At 36.8% G+C, this 20,921-nt stretch overlaps 1 protein-coding gene across 5 annotated transcripts in view; it reads right to left on the minus strand.

Moving 5' to 3' along the window:
- RYR2 (ryanodine receptor 2) overlaps positions 1–20,921 on the minus strand; it is a 444,114-nt gene that overhangs the window by 27,439 nt on the left and 395,754 nt on the right. For all 5 annotated transcript variants that reach the window (XM_062572155.1, XM_062572154.1, XM_062572153.1 and 2 more), the window contains 8 exons: positions 14,986–15,066; positions 13,904–13,992; positions 11,913–12,041; positions 10,827–10,931; positions 7,057–7,138; positions 4,612–5,915; positions 4,170–4,234; positions 2,023–2,170 (listed from right to left, as the gene is read on the minus strand). In XM_062572155.1, the coding sequence (XP_062428139.1) occupies positions 2,023–2,170; positions 4,170–4,234; positions 4,612–5,915; positions 7,057–7,138; positions 10,827–10,931; positions 11,913–12,041; positions 13,904–13,992; positions 14,986–15,066 (2,003 nt within the window). The remainder of the gene's footprint in view (positions 1–2,022; positions 2,171–4,169; positions 4,235–4,611; positions 5,916–7,056; positions 7,139–10,826; positions 10,932–11,912; positions 12,042–13,903; positions 13,993–14,985; positions 15,067–20,921) is intronic.

A 20,921-nucleotide genomic window follows, 5' to 3' on the forward strand; every position in this document is an offset into this window, starting at 1 on the left:
CAAGCCTCCAGTCTAAAGTTGTTTGAATACTTAAATTTTAAAGGACATTTACAAAGGAAATTTATGTATTAAAGTAAATTTATAGTCATTTCCTCTTGTTAATTGGGACATTTTATTCTAAAGAAATTTCACATTTCTAAAGTCTCTGGACTTTAAATGTCTTCCCAACGATTCACCTTCAAGAAGTTCAATACCTATAGTCTATCTTTATCTTTCTATTTATCATTTCTATTTATCTGTTTCTATTTATTAAATAACCATAAAAATCAACATTGCAAAGTACTACACTCAATAATCAGGAAAAGCTCACACACATAACCTATAATCCCAATTTTGCAAATACATTTTCCCAGATAACAACTTCTCTTCCTGTGCCCCACATCATACATTTAATAAACAGCTATATCGCTATGAAATCTGTACATAATCATGCATATTCAAATGAAGACAGGCTTTCTTTTTCTTTTTTTCTGAGAGGTTACCTTTTAAAGGTGTTACGTTTTTTAATGTAAGGGTTTTTCCCCCCTTAAGGAGCTTTTTAACAGGATTATAAATAATAAAAATAAAAAGAATAATCAAGCATTTTGAGTAATATATTGTACAAATTCTCTCATATTCTGTATGTGCAATAAAGGACCTTTTGTTCCACCCCAAGCAGAAAGAAAGGAAGGATTTCTACTGGCTTCTTACATCCACTCAATACCCAGCGGCAACACAAAGACAGCACAATGTAACAGTAACACTGAACCGTGTTATGTGTACCTCTGTCTTCACTTTACCTCTATATTCTTGCATATGCATTTTCCCCCTTTGTAAATTGTTACTTTTAGCAAGAAACAAAAATGTCAGTATCTATATTTATCTTAAAATCTTTTTACTATTTCAATATCAAATACATTTTTACTAGATCAGCAAAATTTCACCTGTGCTCTAAGTATCATGAATAAAGAGCTTCCCTCACTAAACATTACAATGCTATAAAAAATGTTGTAGAAATGCACGTTTTGCCTTGCCTCTCTTTCTGACAATGCACAAACCTTTCCAGCATACATTTTCAATATTTTTTTCTCTTTTACCTGGAAATCTGCCCACATTTCAGGCCAAATCTTAGAAGACTAGTTAGAAATTATTAAATGGGACTAGTAGAAGAAAAAAATAAACGCAATTTGCATAACTGCTGCAAGATTAGATCACTTCATGCTGAGTTCAAGAGCAAAATTTAAACACCTACTTCCCTATTAAAACTGTGGCAGCAGTTTTGTAGTTTTGCTGCATTATTCATATTAGAAGTAGTCTGTCCCCACACAACTATATCTACTACTATATAAAAGAGTGATTTCTTCTTGCTTTGGATTTGTCTAGATTCACAGAATATATGCATAATCTCCTGACTAGTAAAAACTATTTCTACAGCAAATTCAAAAATACTGTATGCTCCTGCAAAACTCTCAAATACAGTTATAATATTTTAATTAATCTTACTGTCTGTAGTTAGGAGGATAAGGTTTTCAAACAGTAATTTGCTATTTCATGAAAATCTGTAACATTTTTTTCTTAAAATATTTGTATTTGGCATTCCAAGAAGTTTTAGGCTAAGCATTATCACCTATTATTTAGGCTAAGTGCTTATCACTTCCCAAAGACGCCTCTCGGGGGAAGTGAAATCCTTCAGGTTCTCAACCTGCTGTGAAAATTCCAGACTGGACAAGACTTACCTTAAGATAAGAATGCAAGGCTTTTTCTAGTGATGCACAAGCATCTCTGAAGGCCTGTGTTTTCAACAGTAACTGTCATACTCAGAATTAATATTCTGTCTATTCAATTATTTGGAGTTTTTTCCTCTATCACTCTCATTAAGTTTTTGCCTTTAGGCCTTTTTTAGGTTGACTGTGCACAGAAAAATGAGTGAGATTTATTAGACACAAACTTGTCTTCTTCAGGTTGGTAGAATGCGTGTGGTGCACATCCCTCCCAAAATCTTAACACCATCAACAGCTTACACATCTAAACACAACATCTTACAAGAAGCTTCTGCTGATATGCAATGATTTTTTTCCAAAAAGCTGATTCCTGAACTTCTGGCTCTCCATATCTGTGAGTATGAAGCTGTCTTAGTTTCTGTTTTCCTTTGTCTTCCTTGGCTTTGTCTTCTTTTTCCCCATCTTCTCCTCTTAGGACACAAATGAAGCCAAAAGAACATCACATTAATAAAATTAACAAGCAAAAAGTTATAGTCAGTTCCATAAGGAAAAAATAACATCATCTCATGAGGCTCAAGTAGTCATGATTCATGCAGTGCGCCCACATGGTTAACAAGGAGAATTATCCCACTTCAGCCTAAAGCATTAGCAAGGGCAATAGTAAGTCTACAGATAATTACAGTTACTGGTTTGCCATCTTGAAGCAAGGATGCTAACTAGTAGTGGCAGGCAATCAAGAATATGCCAACCTTATTACCTGAAGCTCTGCCTCCTAATTGTGCAGCTAATACTTGCCCAGTAAAATATCTGTAAGCTTGTGGAGAGCTCCCCTCTCACCTCATGCACTTGAACCACCTGGTTCTCAAATAGGTTGCAGAAAACTTCAGTTCCTCTTGTATTTACAAGCCAAGTCTCCAGATTCAAATTCTGCATTTCTGCCCAACAGCTGAGGACTTCGTAAGTACCCACTCCAGGTAGGGAGAGGAGTAAGAAGGTTTGACAGCATTTTTATCTGTGATTATAACGTGCCCCGATTACAGAAAGCCAAAGTTAGCAGTGGGTTACCCACTCCAAACATACGATCCGAGGAACCGCGAATTTTCTTGGAAGTTAATTTGACCTGACACATGCTAGATGCTAGATGAAAGGAACACAGAAGCCTGTTTGAAGCCAAACGAGGGTGAGAGGCAAGCATAAGCTACATTATTCATTTCTCTGTATCTTTCTACAAACAGAATAACTGATTTCTTAAGCTTCTCTTCTTAGTGGAATATACTCAAGAAACTTTCACTTGAAACTTTGACTTATATTAGGACCTGTTTCAGGGTAGCTAACAAGTGTCAAGCACTGCACTCTTCACAAAGAGTATTACTGAAACTCAAGAATTCAAGCACTGCAATCAAGAGTCAGCTTCAAAAGTCAGCAAGACACTCCTTCAGAAAGTTGTACTGGCTGCTTTGGAAATTTGCTGCACTGATTAAAAAGAAGTTTTTGCCATTCCAGAAGGGCAATAAGGACAGAGCTTGAAACTAAGGAATCCGCTTGCAATTTGGACAGTGACATTTTAGCTACAGGAACCATACAGCAGGAACCAGGAATAAGGAGACAGAGTGCCATACTTTTGGCTACTTAAATTCAAGCCTTTTTTTTTTCTTTCATTATTTTTATTCTGAACTACTACAGTTAATGCGAGATTTTAAGCTGCTTTAAAAAGACTAAAATTATCATTTAACAAATGTTTGTTCTCCAGAAAGACATAAGACTACTAAAGTAATTCATCAAAATTATATCAAACTAATATGATTTTGCAAAATCCAAGTAACTCAAAACATGTAATAAAAAATGGAATGGGCAAAACAGATTCAAGCACCACTGATGCATAATTGCACTATAAAACCCAAGTGTCCTTATGATTTTTAAGAGGTTTTCTTCTAGCTTTCACACTTGCCAAGAATACCTTAAACAAATGGATGAATACGAGCTTCTGTCCAACAGAAGACTTACCTCTCAGAAAATACTAATTTAGCAGATTCAAAATATACTAATTCCATCAAAATTCTCAGTGAACACTGAGATCACTGCAACTACGCCTTTGTAAATAAATGTGTCTTGTATAACATGCTACCTCCTAGGACTTCCTTCTGGAACTGTAGTCAAGTAACCTTTTAACTCCTGTGAGGAAGGGCAGGAAGTTACCTCACAAGTTCTGTAAATTCTAGCTAAAAGAAACTAAATCATCATTACAAAGTATGCTGCTGAAGAAGGAAATTCATTAAATCTCTGAGTGATGTCATTTTCCTTTTCATTTTGTTTCTTTGCAAATGCCCGCCGATGATGAGGATGAATTAAAAAAAAAATCATAAATGTGGAATGTGAATGGACAAAATATTTAAAGGTGAAGGAGAAAGAGCTGAACCTTCAGTGAAACAAACCACAGTTCGTAGGATCAGAGCTTAGAGTAATACATACTCTGCTTTTTCAGGTTCAGATTTGGTTTCTTCCTTCTCTTCCTTTTCATCTTCTTTCACCTGCTCCTGGACAAAGATAAAAGAAAAGTACCTAGGCACTATTATATAGCACACAGTCTTAAAACCTAGTTCAAAGGATACAAAGTACTGAACATTATGACTGGATTTTTTTTTAACGACACACTGAGGGAAGATCTTTCAATTTACATTTCTGAAGATGCATTTTAATACTGATTTAACAGCAAACAAAAAAAAATATATGTACCTAGTGAAGGCAGTGAGGCTTCAAGTTTCTGACCTGAGAGGGCTAAACTTTAGTGATTTTATGTGATTCTTTAAAAAACACATCACAAAAAACAAACATAGATGCAAGTTTTGTTTCAAGACTGTACTTAAAATATTGGAAAGAAAACCATATGGCAGAAAAAAATATATATACTTACCTGTATTTTTTCCTGCACCTCAGGCATTGGAACTAAGGAAGGAGTGCTCAATAAATCACTCAAACCAGCATTTGGATTATGAGGGATCAGTTTATACTGGCCACCTTCTCGTTTCAAATCCAAACCAAATATATCTGAGAGTAGATCACTATCATCTGATAAAGTTCTCAAATCTGTCAGGTCTTCTGTAGGCAAGGCAGTTTCTGTTGGTTTCCTCTCCCCTTCTTCTCCTTCCCCACGCACCTCATCCTGAGTGGGATCTGGCATATTAGCTAATAGCTCAGCCACCTTGATTTTCTTTGCTCCTTCTACTAGGCTTCCTCCAAGTAGCAAACTGCACACAATGCGAAAAAAGCCTCGGAAGACGCTACATGCAAAATGCAGTAAGCCCATCAAAATGCTCCAATAAGAAGAAAACAAAGCCAAGATCATGTCCTTCACAGTCATTTTCTTCATCTTTTTCATTTGCTTCTTTAGGCTCTTCATGCTGAGCATTTTCATAAGAGTGAGTAAATTATACTTGAGGGCTACTAATGCTGATTTCATAGTCACAAGAGAGAAAAACCCCATTCTAGGATCCTGTTCCTCAGGTTTATCTTTCTCATTCTCCTCTTTACTTGCTGACCTTTCATTCAGATCTGATTCAGAGATCTGAGCAGCCAGTTGCATTTCAAAGATGGTATCCTCACAGAAATTAACAAAAAGCTCCATCTTTTCTTTCTCTCCTCCTTCATTTACAACATCAAATATAAATTGTCTCTTTGATTCTTTTACCTGAGGTTTCTCCCACTGAGTCCGACTTGACTCACTTATTTCAAAATAAACTCGTTCAATGCGTTTTGCACTGCCCATGATTTCTATGCGTCCAAGGAAGGGCTGAAAATAATTCAGGACACTTTCCGAGAGCTCAAGAAAAGTCTGTAAGCGGGTGTCATGGGGCATGTGTTCTGAGAGGTTGGTCAGGAGAACAGCAACATTGAAACCAATGTCTTTGGCAGGTTCGTGGAATCGTTTCACAAACTCCTCATAGTCCAGGGTCTCATTCTCATCTGTTTCAGCACATGATAGTAGAAACTCAGTTTCAGACTGAGTGTAATGCTTATGGCTTTCCATTGCCTTGTGAAAATCCCTCTTTGAAATTATGCCTTTACCATCAGGGTCATATTCTTTGAATGCATCAGAGGAAGTCAAATCCTTCAGTTTTAAGAACATATCAAAAAACTTCAGAATCATCTCCACGTTGTTGGACGATTCCACAAGCATATCAACCATCTGCTTGCCAATAGTTCCATTCACAACATTACCTAGACATGATGACAATGAGTCAAAGATATTGATGGCAGCAAACATTTTGGCAAAGAAAAGTGTTTAATAACAACTTGTGAAATAATCACATGGTAAAAGTGAAAAGCTGTTGACTAGCTCTCTCCTATGAAAAAGTCAGCTGTAAATTAGAAATCTTCTACTAAAAATACTGTCCTTAGGCATGGAAAAACCATGGAAACCAAGGAGGAATTAGCAGATCATACAGACAGATGTCTGTTAAATTCAATAACATATTAACCACCAGGCAGCTTTTAAGACTAACACCACAAATATTTTACTGTAGCGTGGCATAGACAAAACTAGTATCACATCAGTTAGGATGAATAGTTCTGTAGTTCACTCACAGACTGCAGCTTACACATAGTATTTTACTTTGCTTCCAGTGGCTGTCTACAAGCCAAGCAGCAGCAGTCGCAACCCTTGCTACACTGCAATCACTGTAATCCTTGCTGCACTTGCTGTCTTCCCAGTTTACTCAAGAAAATAAATATGATACAGTACCTCTAAGATGCAAAAGGAAAAATAGATATTTGTGTCATCTATATTTGTGTAAGTCTTGGTGGTCTACTCTCAGGAGCATTAATATGATACTATGCAAGATAGATGAATAAATAGTAATAGTTCTTGCAATGATCATGTTCTCTTGGGTATTCTTGCAAAACTGTAATTGCAAGGTATTAGTTAAAGTAGACCTTGAACCTAGTGCCTGGCTAAATCAAAGCTTGTTCTTTATGGCTAAGATCATTACCAATACAAATACAATACAATAATGCTGTTAATAACACTGAGAAATGGTTCACTAGCTACAATTTAGGATTCTATTTCGCAAGTAACTTCTCCAAAGCCAAAAGAGAAGCCAAAGTCATAAGAACAAAATAAAACTTCTGCCAGACCAGCTTTTTACATAATTCTGACATTCAGAATTCATATAATCTAACCTACTGAATATAAATCTTCCATGTACTTTACGATCTACTAACTCCTCTCATAAGTGATAATGCAAATTAAAAACTGAAAGGAAAATGAAGCATTACTTTTAACATGAAGAAAATCTAGAAAAGTAAAAAAAAAAAATGCAAAACAACTCTAAAAGAGAATTTCAAAACAAATTTGAACTACCTTCCAGCATAGACAGCAGCATGACAACCATATCCTTCTGAAGATCCATTAATTCTTTCAATAATTCAATTTGACTGGAATCCTACATAATGAAAACAGTATGTTATATGTTTATTGACTTTTTGACATTTATATATCTACATGCAGATTCCACCCTGGAAAGTAAGACTTAGAAATTAAGAGGCTATTAGAACGAAAGGGGATTATGCCATATAAATATATTTAAATGTTTGACTTTTGACAGGATCAAACATATAACTGAATCGTTAGTTTAGAAGCCAATAACTTAATAGAGACAAAGCGAAAACTGAAGTTGATGAAAATCTTTAAAGCAATAACTGGTGTATCCAGCTCACAGGATTCACCAAGGGGAAATCCTGCTTAACCAATCTGATAGTCTTCTCTGATGGAATGACTGGCTGGGGACGTTGTGTACCTTGACTTCAGCAAGGCTTTTGACACTGTCTCCCATAACATCCTCCTAGAGAAGCTCAGGAAGTGGGGGTTACATGAGTGGACTGTGAGGTGGATTGAGAACTGGCTGAAAAGCAGAGCTCAGAGGGTCGTCATCAGTGGCGTGGAGTCCAGTTGGAGGCCTGTGGCTAGTGGAGTCCCCCAGGGCTCAGTACTGGGTCCCATCCTATTCAACTTCTTCATCAATGACCTGGATGAGGCGACAGAGTGCCTCCTCAGCAAGTTTGCTGGGAGGAGTGGTTGATACAGCTGAGTGCTGTGCTGCCATTCAGAGAGACCTGGACAGGCTGGAGAGCTGGGCAGAGAGGAACCTCATGAGGTTCAACAAGGGCAAGTGCAGGGTCCTGCACCCAGGGAGAAATAACCCCAGGCACCAGTACAAGCTGCAGGCTGACCTTCTGGAAAGCAGCTCTGCAGAGAAGGACCTGGGTGGGAGTGCTGGTGCATGACAAGCTGACCATGAGCCAGCAAGGTGCCCTTGTGGTACCAAGCCAATGATATCCTGGGGTGCATTAGGAAGAGTGCTGCCAGCAGGTGAAAGGGAGGTGATCCTGCCCCTCTCCTCAGCCCTGGGAAGGCCTCATCTCGAGTACTGTGTCCAGTTGTGGGCTCCCCAGGACAAGAGAGACATGGAGCTACTGGAGAGAGTCCAGTGTAGGGCTACGAAGATGATCAGAGGGCTGGAGCATCTGCCCTACGAGGAACGGCTGTGAGAGCTGGGCCTCTTCAGCCTGGGGAGGAGAAGACTGAGGGGGGATCTTATCGATGTGTACAAGTACCTGAAGGGAGGGTGTCAAGGGGATGGGGACAAACTCTTTTCAGTTGCTCCGTGTGACAGGACAAGAGGCAATGGGCAGAAACTGAAGCACAGGAAGTTCCTCCTGACCGTGAGGGGGAATTTCTTCCCTGTGAGAGTGACGGAGCGCTGGCACAGGTTGCCCAGAGAGGTTGTGGAGTCTCCTTCTCTGGAGAGATTCAGGGCCTGCCTGGATGCAACCCTGTGTAACATGCTCTAGGTGACCTTGCTGAGCAGGGGGGTTGGAATAGATGATCTCCAGAGGTCCCTTCCAATCTGACTGATTCTATGATTCTATGATGTCTCTGTAATGTTTCGTGTTACCTAAAATAATGCCATTATCAGTGTAATCAGGTTCACAGCTGTAAAGTCCTATAAAACCAACAAGAATGGCGATAGCATACAAAGTGTAACATGATTGAAAAATGATGGATTCCATTATTAACTGCTGAACCTTTTTTAGGGGGTGAGGGACAAAGAAAAGTTGAAATACAATTTCAAAATTAAAAGCAATAAAGTTCCACTAATATACCCTTAAATAACCGACAATATTGGTTCTTTTAGCCATATTTTATCCTATTCAACTGATCAGATTTACTATTTTGCCTAAGAATCTTCTCATCCTGTAGTCTATCGAGATAATATGTTCATCTGACTCCTTCCTTTCTTTCTGAGTAATACTCAGCATCTTGCTGTCACTATGGCCTACTCAAGCATTGCTGGGCTTCAGTAGTAAACACAACAAATTCAGTGTACTTTAGACAATTTGTATCTTGTATTGAAAACAAAAATGATTTGAAATTGTAAAGACATCTCTAATTGATTTTCCTTCCAAGTCTTCTTTAGAAAACTTCTTACTTCAAGGTGCTTATAGTCTGGATAATTTGTTTATTTAAATAGAAATTTCTAAATTTAATTTCTAAATTAAAAACCCTCACTTCTATTCTGGTCATGCTCAAGGTTATGCTAGCTCACCAAATGAGATCCCAGATGCCAAGAGCTTGATCTCTAGGCAAGCGAAAGACACCATCACTATTTATCATACATTTGGAGTAAACTGTGTTCCTGTCATTCCACAGAACAGCACAAGTAACTCCGTGTACTACTGCGGATCTGGCTGTTGAGGAAAGCTGCTTGTATCTCTTAAGTGACAGGGTGAGTATCATTATTTTCTAGATTCAGTAACTGTGACATGGTGTGAAGCCACTCTGGGCACTACAAAGTCGTCATTACTCTGAAACAAAGTCTTGTCAGCAGTCACATCACCTTTTATAATCAATACACTGCGTCCATGCACTTGACTTATTCTCTATAACTGTTCAGATACCACTTTCTGTGTCTGTGCTGCCTTGCTCTTTCGGGAAAAAATCACAGTAGTCACTATTGTGGCCTACCCAACCATTAACTATTTTTTCCATTCTTAAAATAGCTAATATTCTGGTAACTATGATAGTATATGTATACACTTAGAAATACACATCAGTGGAAATCCACTGCTGTTCTTTGGATCATTCCAGAGAAACAGCTTTCACTATGTTGCCAAGGTCTGGAAGAAGACATCTATCCATCCATAAGGAATGAGAAGCATACCTGTATCACTGACAAAGTTCAGAGATCTAAGCGATCAATTTACTTTCAACAATAAAGTCCCAAGGGCTGGGAAGGAAATCTTTTGAGGGAGACTATTTTCATTTATGTAACACATTCATAAAATACTTACATGGATATTTGATCTGTAATGGATTCAAACAGTAAAAACTGAAAACCTCATAGCCTTCAGAGTTGTATCACTTAACAACAACAAAAACATTTTCAAGCTTATGACACTTTTCTCCAAGAATGTCAAATTATTTAAAAAATTCAGGATCTCTGCACTCAATTAAAGATGTGTACTATGGCATACTGAACACTCTTCTTTAAAAGTTAAGCTAAAAAACATACTGCTTAATGGTAGGATTCTTCTCGTTTAATTTTAGCCCTCTAAAGAGCTGTCTCTGACAGTCTCCTATCCTACCTCTGTAGCCCATGAAAAGAGCAATAACATTCAAAAGCAACACACCCATTCTAAGGTCGGATGTCCTCTTTCTCTACTGAAAGGAAAAGTGTCTTAGAGGCTTAGACGTCTTCACTGAACTAGACACCTAAATGTGGAAGACAGCTTCTGTGTAAAAGACTCGTGCAAAATTGCAGAAAAAATGGCGACAGAACTTTGATGTAAAAATATAGGGTCTGGCTAGCTTTTTCTGAACTCAGGTAACATGTTTCATTTATCTGTAACTGGTTTCATGTGTACTGTCAGTAATCCTATTACAGACCTGCTACTCATGTCCACTGTAATTTTAAAATTTATACCCTCTGCTGTATTTGACCACCTCTTTGTCTTTTCCTCATACTTCCACTACTGACTGTTCTATTATTCATGACTCAAAAAATATTAACAAGTCAATTGATCTTTACTAAAACGTTAGTAACTTAAAAAGGAAAAAGCAAGAAAAGATACCTGGGACAGTTTCATCTGCATGTGGGCAAATACATGAAGAAAACCAACCACTGCATCCCACAGCCGGCTGTGTGCCAGACTCTGCTGGTTCCCAGTACATGGTCCCTGTTCAGGTGGTAAAAAAGGAAAAGCAGGGTTTGTTTGCAAGAAACAATAAAAACAGGAAGGAAGACATAGAGGTAGTGCACAGTTGGGGCTTGTCCTTCAGAAACTGCTAAGAAAAACTACACATACATAGCATTATCTATTTCATAATATCACTGACTCAAGCAATGCCAATTCCTAATAGTCATTCACAGTCTGTCTGGTTTAGCCAACTAAGTACAAATGTACTAATTCAGAACCACCAAAACTCTATCTTCTTGCAACTTTAAGCTGCAAGTGCTGAAGGGGTACAAACTTTCAAACCAATTCTTCTCTATTTTGGACTGTAAAACAGAAAACTTTTTATAAAGGCTTGATGTGGCATTGGTGTAAGAGATCAGAGAAGCAGGATCCTTTCTTTTTTTTTTTTTTTTTTTTTCCCAGAATATCCTACATGTTCTAGAACACAGCACTAAAGAAATATTTTTCCAAACATTCCGAATTCTGAAGTATATGAATTTAAGATCTTTGGATGACTGAAATGACATTGAATAAAATCTTTATTAGCTAATAATTACAAAAGACAAATAGTTATAAAATCCTGAAAGTTTTCTCATAAGACCTTTACCTCATTATTGAGAGCATAGTATGGACAAATCTCATGGAACAATGTTTTTTTAAGACTTTTGAAATAAATCATTCAGTGAACAACACATTCTTTCTTTGCTGCACACAACCCAAAGCCTTCTTATAGCACAGGACATTTAATTTCCTCATTAACCTTTCAATAGTGTTCATCAAGTCCTGCCAGTTCTTGCTCTTTTCATTCTCATAACTGTAAATTTGACTAAATTGCTAAAGTTCCAAAAGAGTAGTGACAGTTATATAAATGTATCTACATTGCATCTCTGTTGATATTACATCTATCTACATTAGATCTTTCTGCCAGAAGTACAATGAATTTCTGTAAAAATCCGTAAAATTATAATGAAACTCATTTACCTGGATATACTCTGTGAGAGTATTGAAAACTTGTTTTGCAACCTGGATGGCTTTGGAAAAGTTTCGCTGTCCTTGCTCATCAATAACATCCTTCCCAGAATAATACCAATAGAAATCACTAATGGATTCCTAAAAACAGGTGTGAGAAGCACAAACAGATTATGCCTTTAACTGGTTCTTCTGCAGGATAATAAAAATAACATTAGATAGTAATATACTTCTGAAAAGTGTTTAGTTTACATAAATAAGTATTCTAGAATTTTAAAAAGTAGTTAGTTTAATACGTAGTTTTAAATGATCCTTCAAAGATTCTCAAGTATGATTTCAAGAACTATATTTATATATATATATATATATGTTTATATTTTGATCTCAAGATAAATCAGCATGAATCAGAATAAACAGAAATGAAGAAAAAATCTCAAAATCTAAGATTTAAAAAGCTTAGATCTGTTGGTATCTGCTCTTAGAAGTGCAAGCAATTGCATTGTGAAAAGGAGTATTCACTGGTACTGCAATGCTGTATGCTGTTCATTAAACAATCTCTCTTTATACTTTGTGCTTGGCACCTAGTCATTAGTGCGAATAAATGTTCCTTTCTCTGCATGATTCTTCCTTCTGTCTACCCCAAAGAAAAGTTAATAAAAGTTTCAACAAAATAAGCAATGCAAAAAACCAATTTTCTAGTCATTGTTATTACTAGTGTTCCTACAACTTCTAGAGCATGTATAAGGCTAAGCAGCAGCATTGGTAATAGCAGCAACTTAAAAAAGATCAGTTTTCACAGACTAGAATTCTTAGACACAACAAATAAAAGGCTAAAGGAAAAATTTAACTCGGTAAATTTAAAACAAACATAGTAGATTAAGTGTCATGTACAGTGCTGTGGATGAGAGATAAGAGAAATAGGTAAAAATAAATATATTAAATATAATAAATATTATTTATTTAAACATAAATATAGGTTGTTTATCATGAAATATTTTTTGTGTCTTTCACTTACTTCATTCAGGAAACAAATTAGATTTTTTTTTATTTTTCTGTAACGAGTTGTGACAATGTGATGTTTTCATACTTAAAGATTATGAAAAGAATTCAAATTAGAGGGTTAAATGTTTTTTAATCTTGCCTCTGCTTTTATTTTTTTCTGTATTAGGCAACAGTTCTTACACTTCATGTCATGACATGACTGTCCATACAATAGACCCATGTTCAGACAAAAACGTGGGTGAAAAAGCAATTGGTTGAACCTTAACTTGAGCAATACAAAAGAATTTACAGCCAAAGAATCATCTCAATCAACGACTGGCTATTTCAATTCGCAGTTCAAGTGAGTTCCTATTCACTGATGCTTACTGCTTACATAGCATGTATCTACTTTCCACCTGCCCTGGTTGGTTAAAAGACTCCATTATATTTTCACATTCAGATAATGTTTGACATCAGTCTTTCATGCTTTCACCACCTTTGACTCTCACAGTACAAAATTTAAAGAACTGTAATCAGTAAAGAATTACAGATTTTCTCTTCAGAAACGTGGGTTTCAGTGAGCAGGACAAATGTAGTGACAAATCAGTGTGTGTCTCCGGTAAAGTTTGATTTTACTGTAAATAGGACTTTTGTGGCAACAAACCATTTATTACTGAAGGAAATTCCAGAGAAATTAAGAAACTCAGAGTCTTCAAGTACAAGACATCTGCCTTTGATCTTGCTTCCCTAATGTAAACACAATCAGAAAATGCAGGTATATTCTTCTTGAGGAAAAATATAAAAGAAGGAACACTACATGGAAAAAGTTGGCTTTCTTTCTTACTGCATTATTAAGGTGAGCCAGACTTTGGTGAGATGGCTTGTACACTAAATGTACAAGAAAACAGAAAGTAGATACATACTGCCTTATGACAAAAATAAATAAAAAGTTGTGCTGGTAAATGTTGCACAGATCTAAGTAACGAATTTCATCTACTTCATTAGTGTATAAATTAATGTACCTGAACTCTCAATAAGTAATCCACTGTGGAAATGATAATATTAACAGTTGTGTTGTTACCAGTCTGAGTTCTCAGGTAATTCTGAAAATCTAAAAACACAAACAAAAGCTGAGTTTATATTTACTTATAAGTAAGTCAAACCCTTAAAAAATTACGTATTCAAACTAATCCTGATTAAATGTGATCTAAGAAGGTATAGCTTAAAGGAATGGAAAATCTTTTTTGTTTACAAGTATGCTTTAATTGCAATAAACTTTTTAACTCTCAGAGTTTTAGCACTTCTTTGTGGAGATCAGACATCAGTCTGTCAATAAAACCCTAAGCCAGAACTTTTATCATCTCTTTCATCTGTAAAACTTTAACTAGGCATTACTTCTGACCAGTTTTACACCTTTAGAACTCCATTAATACTAATGGAATTGGATCTAGTCTACACTTTGCTGAATAAAAGCAAAATTAAGTTCCATTATTATAAATTCCTGATTACAAAGTCATAAATAAGTCCCACAGCTAAAAATCTTTTTCTTTTTTTTCAATTGTACACAGAGACTTCCAGGAAACATAATTAATAATGAAAATATGCTTAAGGTAATGACTGATATTTGCTTGATTTCGTATTTTAAAAACATGCTACTTCCACAAAGATCTCCTGTATGTCCTTGTAATGATGCACAAAATTCCAACTGCCATTTGTGACAAATAGCATACCGCAAAGTCTACAAATACCAAGACATGATAAATATACTAAAAGGCTTACCTATTTTACTCTTCCTCTCAATCACTGACTAGAAGTTATAAACCATGCTCACCTTCCTCTATAATTTACCTTTCCCAACAAGTCAAGATCCAAAACTCATCATTTTGGAAACCATTATTTTCTCCACAAAGTTTAAATGGATAAAAAAATAAAGAAAACTTGCATTCCACAATTCCACATAAATATTTTGCTTTTACTTACAGGCCAGCAGCTTAAACCACCTTTCGTAATATTTTCTGAAAGTTGCCAAACCATGAGCAACGAAGAGCTTTTAACCTTGGTTACCATCCCCCTGACTTAACTGGCCGGCAGCCTGCCCACAAACCTGAATTATGCCCTTCACAGAGCAATTGGAGGAAGCGGAAGAGGTCACACGTGAATTCATCATCCTGCATCACCTTTTCTCCTGCAGAAAGGCCAGATGGAAGCACAAATTATTGCAGGCTGCCACGTAACTCCCCACACCCCCCGCCCCAAAGAAAATCGCCACATTTAATTTAAAAGAAGAGAGAAAAAGAAGAGAGAAAATTTATAGCCACTAATTGGAAGCATATATGACTTGTGCTTGGCAGATAGTTACTTCAGTTTTTTTTAAAAAAATAATAAATTATAAAACATAATGTTCTCCTTATAAAATGTAGCAGTATGAGCTTGGCAGCATTTTAGAAATAATCCATGATTCACATTCTTGTTTTATTTTGGTGGGCATGAATACTGCACTACACACAAAGGTGAGGACTGGATTAGTCTGGTTCCTGTTTATGACAAAAATAGGCACTTAAAAATACAAAAGATTTAATCAAATTAATGAAAAATACTTCTCAAATTAACTGTCACATTTAAAATAATTTTTAAAATACCCTAAAATAACCCAACCAATATACAGCTATCTGCACTCTCAAATTCTCAAAAAATCACAAGTGATTTTGAGGATTTAGCATAGTTTGTTACTGACACAGAATGAATGCTGGGCATCTGACTCCCTTTATAAAATAAAGCACTAAACTTATGACGAACCTATGTGCTTTGCTGAAATAGGCCCTTCAGTTCATTTTTTAGGTAGACAGTTAATATCAAACTACATAAAGCTTCAAATCATTTTTCTGATTCTCCACGGGAAAACAGTATGCTAAAAAGCCCTCAGTTAATGCATCACTACTTCAATTACACCAGTATATACAGTACTGCACTCTGCACACTGAAGTGTGAAGATGGGAAGCATCCGTTCACCTAGGAAAATGTCACAGACTGAGAAAGAGAAGCCGATGAACAGCTAATGAAAAGAGGACAACAGCGGAGCTGTTCAAAACAAATACACGTCACCTATTAAATGTGAGGAATTTCCCATTTAGGGCTTTGTACAAGTATTCCGAATGTGCATCCTGGCAAAAAAAACGGAAACTGTAAACACTTTTACATTTTGAAAATATACATCATTTTAATGCTTGGTAAAGTAGGCAACTGAAGGAAAGGCGATAAAAACATAAGCAAATTGGAGAAATATTTAGAAGATTCTTTTTAATGGTGAAATATTTTCAACTGTTATCTGAACTTCCAAATCCAAAGTCAAAATTTTTTTTTTCAAGTAGGTGAACAGAAGGAAACAAGAGAGAAAAAAAAGAGTGAAGGTCCTAACAGACTGGAAATTATATAGATAGTGATTACACTGATAATTATGGACATATTGCTAAATTGATTATTATAACTATATTTATAAGGGATCGGATTCATTACTTTATTATTATAATTACATTATTAGAGCTGAATTATAAACAATATAAATTACAATTTGGAATATTTATAAACAGAAACACGATCAGAGGTTTCTTTGTACACAAAGGCATGAATGATTACACATTCAAGCTACTGGACTCACTAGTTCAAAGCCTGGGAATTTTAAAACGAGAAGCTTCAGTAAAACTGTAGGATTAGGAAGCAAAAAAATTTTGAAAATTAATGTGACTAATAAAAATATATTAGCTCACCCTATTTCCTGCGCCCATGAACATAATGTTTGGTAACAACAGCACGCAGCACCAAAGGATAAGTAACTACACTTTCTTGTAACATAGGGAAAGATAAAATGCTTTTCCTCTTAATTCCACATGTGTATTTCCGGTTGGAAGGGACCTCTGGAGATCATCTAGTCCAACCACCCTGCTCAGCAGGGTCACCTAGAGCATGTTAGACAGGGTTACATCCAGGCGGGCCCTGAAGATCCCCAGAGAAGGAGACTCCACAACCTCTCTGGGCAACCTGGTCCAGTGCTCCGTCACTCTCACAGGGAAGAAATTCCCCCTCACGGTCAGGAGGAACTTCCTGTGCTTCAGTTTCTGCCCATTGCCTCTTGTCCTGTCACATGGGACAACTGAAAAGAGTTTGTCCTAGTCCCCTTGACACCCTCCCTTCAGGTACTTGTACACATTGATAAGATCCCCCCTCAGTCTTCTCCTCCCCAGGCTGAAGAGGCCCAGCTCTTGCAGCCGTTCCTCGTAGGGCAGATGCTCCAGCCCTCATCTGATCATCAAAGATGATCACATCTTTGTAGCCCTACACTGGACTCTCTCCAGTAGCTCCATGTCTCTCTTGTCCTGGGGAGCCCACAACTGGACACAGTACTCGAGATGAGGCCTCCCCAGGCCTGAGTAGAGGGGCAGGATCACCTCCCTTTCACCTGCTGGCAACAGTCTTCCCAATGCATCCCAGGAGACCGTTGGCCTTCCTGGCCACAAGGGCACCTTGCTGGCTCATGGTCAGCTTGTCATCCACCAGCACTCTCAAGTCCTTCTCTGCAGAGCTGCTCTCCAGAAGGTCAGCCCCCAGCTTGTACTGGTGCCTAGGGTTATTTCTCCCTAGGTGCAGGACTCTGCACTTGCCCTTGTAGAACCTCATGAGGTTCTTCTCTGTCCAACTCTCCAGTCTGCCCAGGTCTTTCTGAATGGTAGCACAGCCCTCAGGTGTGTCAGCCACTCCTCCCAGCTTGGTATCATGTGCAGACTTGCTGAGGAGGCACTCTGTCCCCTCATCCAGGTCATTGATGAATAAGGATGGGACAGGATGGGACCCAGTACTGAGCCATGGGGGACTCCACTAGCCACAGGCCTCCAACTAGACTCCACATCACTGATGATGACCCTCCGAGCTCTGCCTTTCACCCAGTTCTCAATCCACCTCACAGTCCACTTGTCTAACCCACACTTCCTGAGCTTCTCTAGGAGGATGTTATGGGAGACAGTGTCAAAAGCCTTGCTGAAGTCAAGGTACACACTGTCCACTGCTCTGCCCTCATCTCCCCAGCCAGTCATTCCATCAGAGAAGGCTATCAGATTGGTTAAGCAGGATTTCCCCTTGGTGAATCCATGCTGGCTACTCCTGATCGCCTTCTTTTCCTCCATATGTCTGGAGATGACATCCAGAAGGAGCTGTTCCATCACCTTACCAGCAATGGAGGTGAGGCTGACGGGCCTATAGTTGCCTGGGTTCTCCTTCTTGCCCTTTTTGAAGACTGGAGTGACACTGGCTTTCTTCCAGTCCTCAGGCACCTCTCCAGTTCTCCAGAACCTTTCAAAGATGCATCTATGCCATTTCTATGGATAAGACTACAGAATAAATTATAGGGCTATTAAAGATAAACAGCTATTGACATTTCTTTTTATGTCAAAATTCCAGTAAAAATCATCTATAGCACTATTCCTATGGTTTAAATAAGCCACAATATTTTAAAAATAATATTTCTAATTTTATTTGAGATCAATTATTTCATGCTTGCCAGATAGAAATTTTTATCTTTAATCTCTCCTATATGTCTAGCCAATCAGTTTTACTCCATAAAAGCAACAGAATAAAAACTGCAATACCACAATCTTCTGAAATGCTGGCACGGAACAGGAACTACAACAAAAAAGTGAAAAGCAAAAAAATTCACCAGAAGCTTGATTCAGGAAAATTCAGGAAAATATATGAGTACGTTTTGCATTGAAGTGCGTATGTACTTCAATAAGCACCTAAATGTTTCCCTTTATGAAATGATCTCTTCAATATTGATTTGAAACATGGAGATATACTTGGAAGAAGAAAAAAGGTTTTAATCCTGAATTACAGTACATATCAGATGGAAACTTTCAGTGGTATTTAACCTTTGTTTTTTTCCAGTCTCATTTTACTGACCAAAAATAAACAGTATTAAATTGTATTATACTTGATCATATGATCAATATGCTGATAAGTATTCTGACCACTAGTTTCAAAGGCATAACATTATAAAGGTGCAAAATTTACAGTCCTCTTTCAGCCAAGCACTTAGGAAGATCTATTTAGATTCATCACAGACATTACTAAAAAAAGGCTATGAAAGTGCTTTTCTAGATTACATTTAGGTTAGGGCCTGGGTTAGACCCTAAGTTATACTAAAATCAGTTTTCTTGTTTTATTATTTTTTTTTCCAGGAAAGATGTGCAGACTAATTAAAATAATATAAGCCTATATTAAAATCAGATATAAACATAGAAACTGAGGCTGAAAGCCTCAGCAGCAGTTTGGCCAAGTTGAATAGGAAAATAAAGAGAAAAAAAGGATAAACTGAGGAAAGAATTTCAAGAATCCATCATACAATGTTCTGACTTTAAGCAAGCTGAACATATCACTTTAAATGTCCTTTCAGCTATTTCACCTTCTTTTTTCAGCCATTTTACCTTCTTTTTAATATTTCTCCACCTCTATTTTTCTTAACCGCTTACCAGCTAACATTTTTCAGAACAACAGGAGAAACAAGTCTCAAGTTAACATGACATACAGATCAGTTTATGGTGAACTAATCTTCTGGCTTTTCGTATACCTCTTTGAATTCAAGAATAACTTTGCCATGAAATATATTCCAGTTGTAATACTGGAAGGGCTTGGAAGGGCTTTTATTCACTCCCCTAAATAGAAATCACAAAATGAATACAAGTAATGGCAAAATTCTGCAAAATCAAACAATGTGATCATATCACATGGGCTGAAAGATTTGTTCCTTTTGAAAATATTTTATGCATTTCAAAGTGAAATAAAAACTGTTTCAAAAATCTTAGCCATACTGAGGTTTAAAATAATCCTGATTATCAGACTTCTACATTTATTCTGTAATGACCTGACTGTAGTGATCTAATTTAAATAAAATATTGGTAATGTTGGTGTTGTCAGGGATCTTGTTTTTCTGATGTTACTTATTGATTGCAAGAGGTATCTTGCTGGTTATTATAGAAGTGGCACGCAGATTTCTTCGTATAAAATCTAAGAGAAGCACCTTTGTTGTTATGCACACAAATTCACGCCAGCACACACAAACATTTATACAGATAATGCACCCACAAATATACACATTGCATATCATATGGTTCAGGGTGTCAAGATGCTGTGTTCTTTAGCTTCCAGTGATATGATGCATATACTGGAATATATTTGCTTAAATATACATTAAAATAGTTAAAATGCTGCCATTACTCATGCTGTATGTAAATGATATGGCTGCACACATGAAGGCTTTATGTCTGCAGTTTGTGCAAAACTGATAGCCTGACTTTTCAATGTACAGGAACAGAAGTATCATGTATAGTAAATAAAAATAAGATTGAACAGAAAACAAAATACATGTTTTTTTCCTTGAAAGTGCATGTGTCCGCATTTAATAATTCTTTTTTTTTTTTATTCTCAATCTAAAACCTCTATTACTACTTAGAAATATTTGTTTGGTGCTACATATTATAGAAACATACAAATACATTCAACGTTCACAGAGCTACAGGGGCTACCTTGCCAGTGTTAACTCTGATCTCACTACAGAATACCAATGTTTTGAGATCAGATAGTGTTTTGGCAGAAACCTATCAAATACAGTTTAAATAGCCTTTTCCTGTCTGAAATTGGGACTCTTTTATAAAGGAAGAAATCAATTGGCCTAGTACCAAAGGTGACACAGTAGCACATGACAAAGACTCAACTATGAGGCAAAAAGGATCTACTTATCTCTTGAAATTTCCATTTCCATGTGATTATTTAAAAACTCAATGGAATGCCAATCAAACAAAATTGAGTTTTCTTTTCACAATGTTTAAGAGAGGTTAAAAATGTCAGTCTAAAAATAGTCCAAAATTTTAAAAGATTTTTTTTCTATTTTACTAACATTAAGTCTGTTGAGGACATTGTTTAACAACAGTAGCATGAACAGTAATGCCAATACAAATCAAATGAGTAGAGACTCGGACATTATATTTGTATAGAGAT

The sequence above is a fragment of the Rhea pennata genome, chromosome 3 (assembly GCF_028389875.1).
Source record: "Rhea pennata isolate bPtePen1 chromosome 3, bPtePen1.pri, whole genome shotgun sequence".
NCBI classification, from domain to species: domain Eukaryota; kingdom Metazoa; phylum Chordata; class Aves; order Rheiformes; family Rheidae; genus Rhea; species Rhea pennata.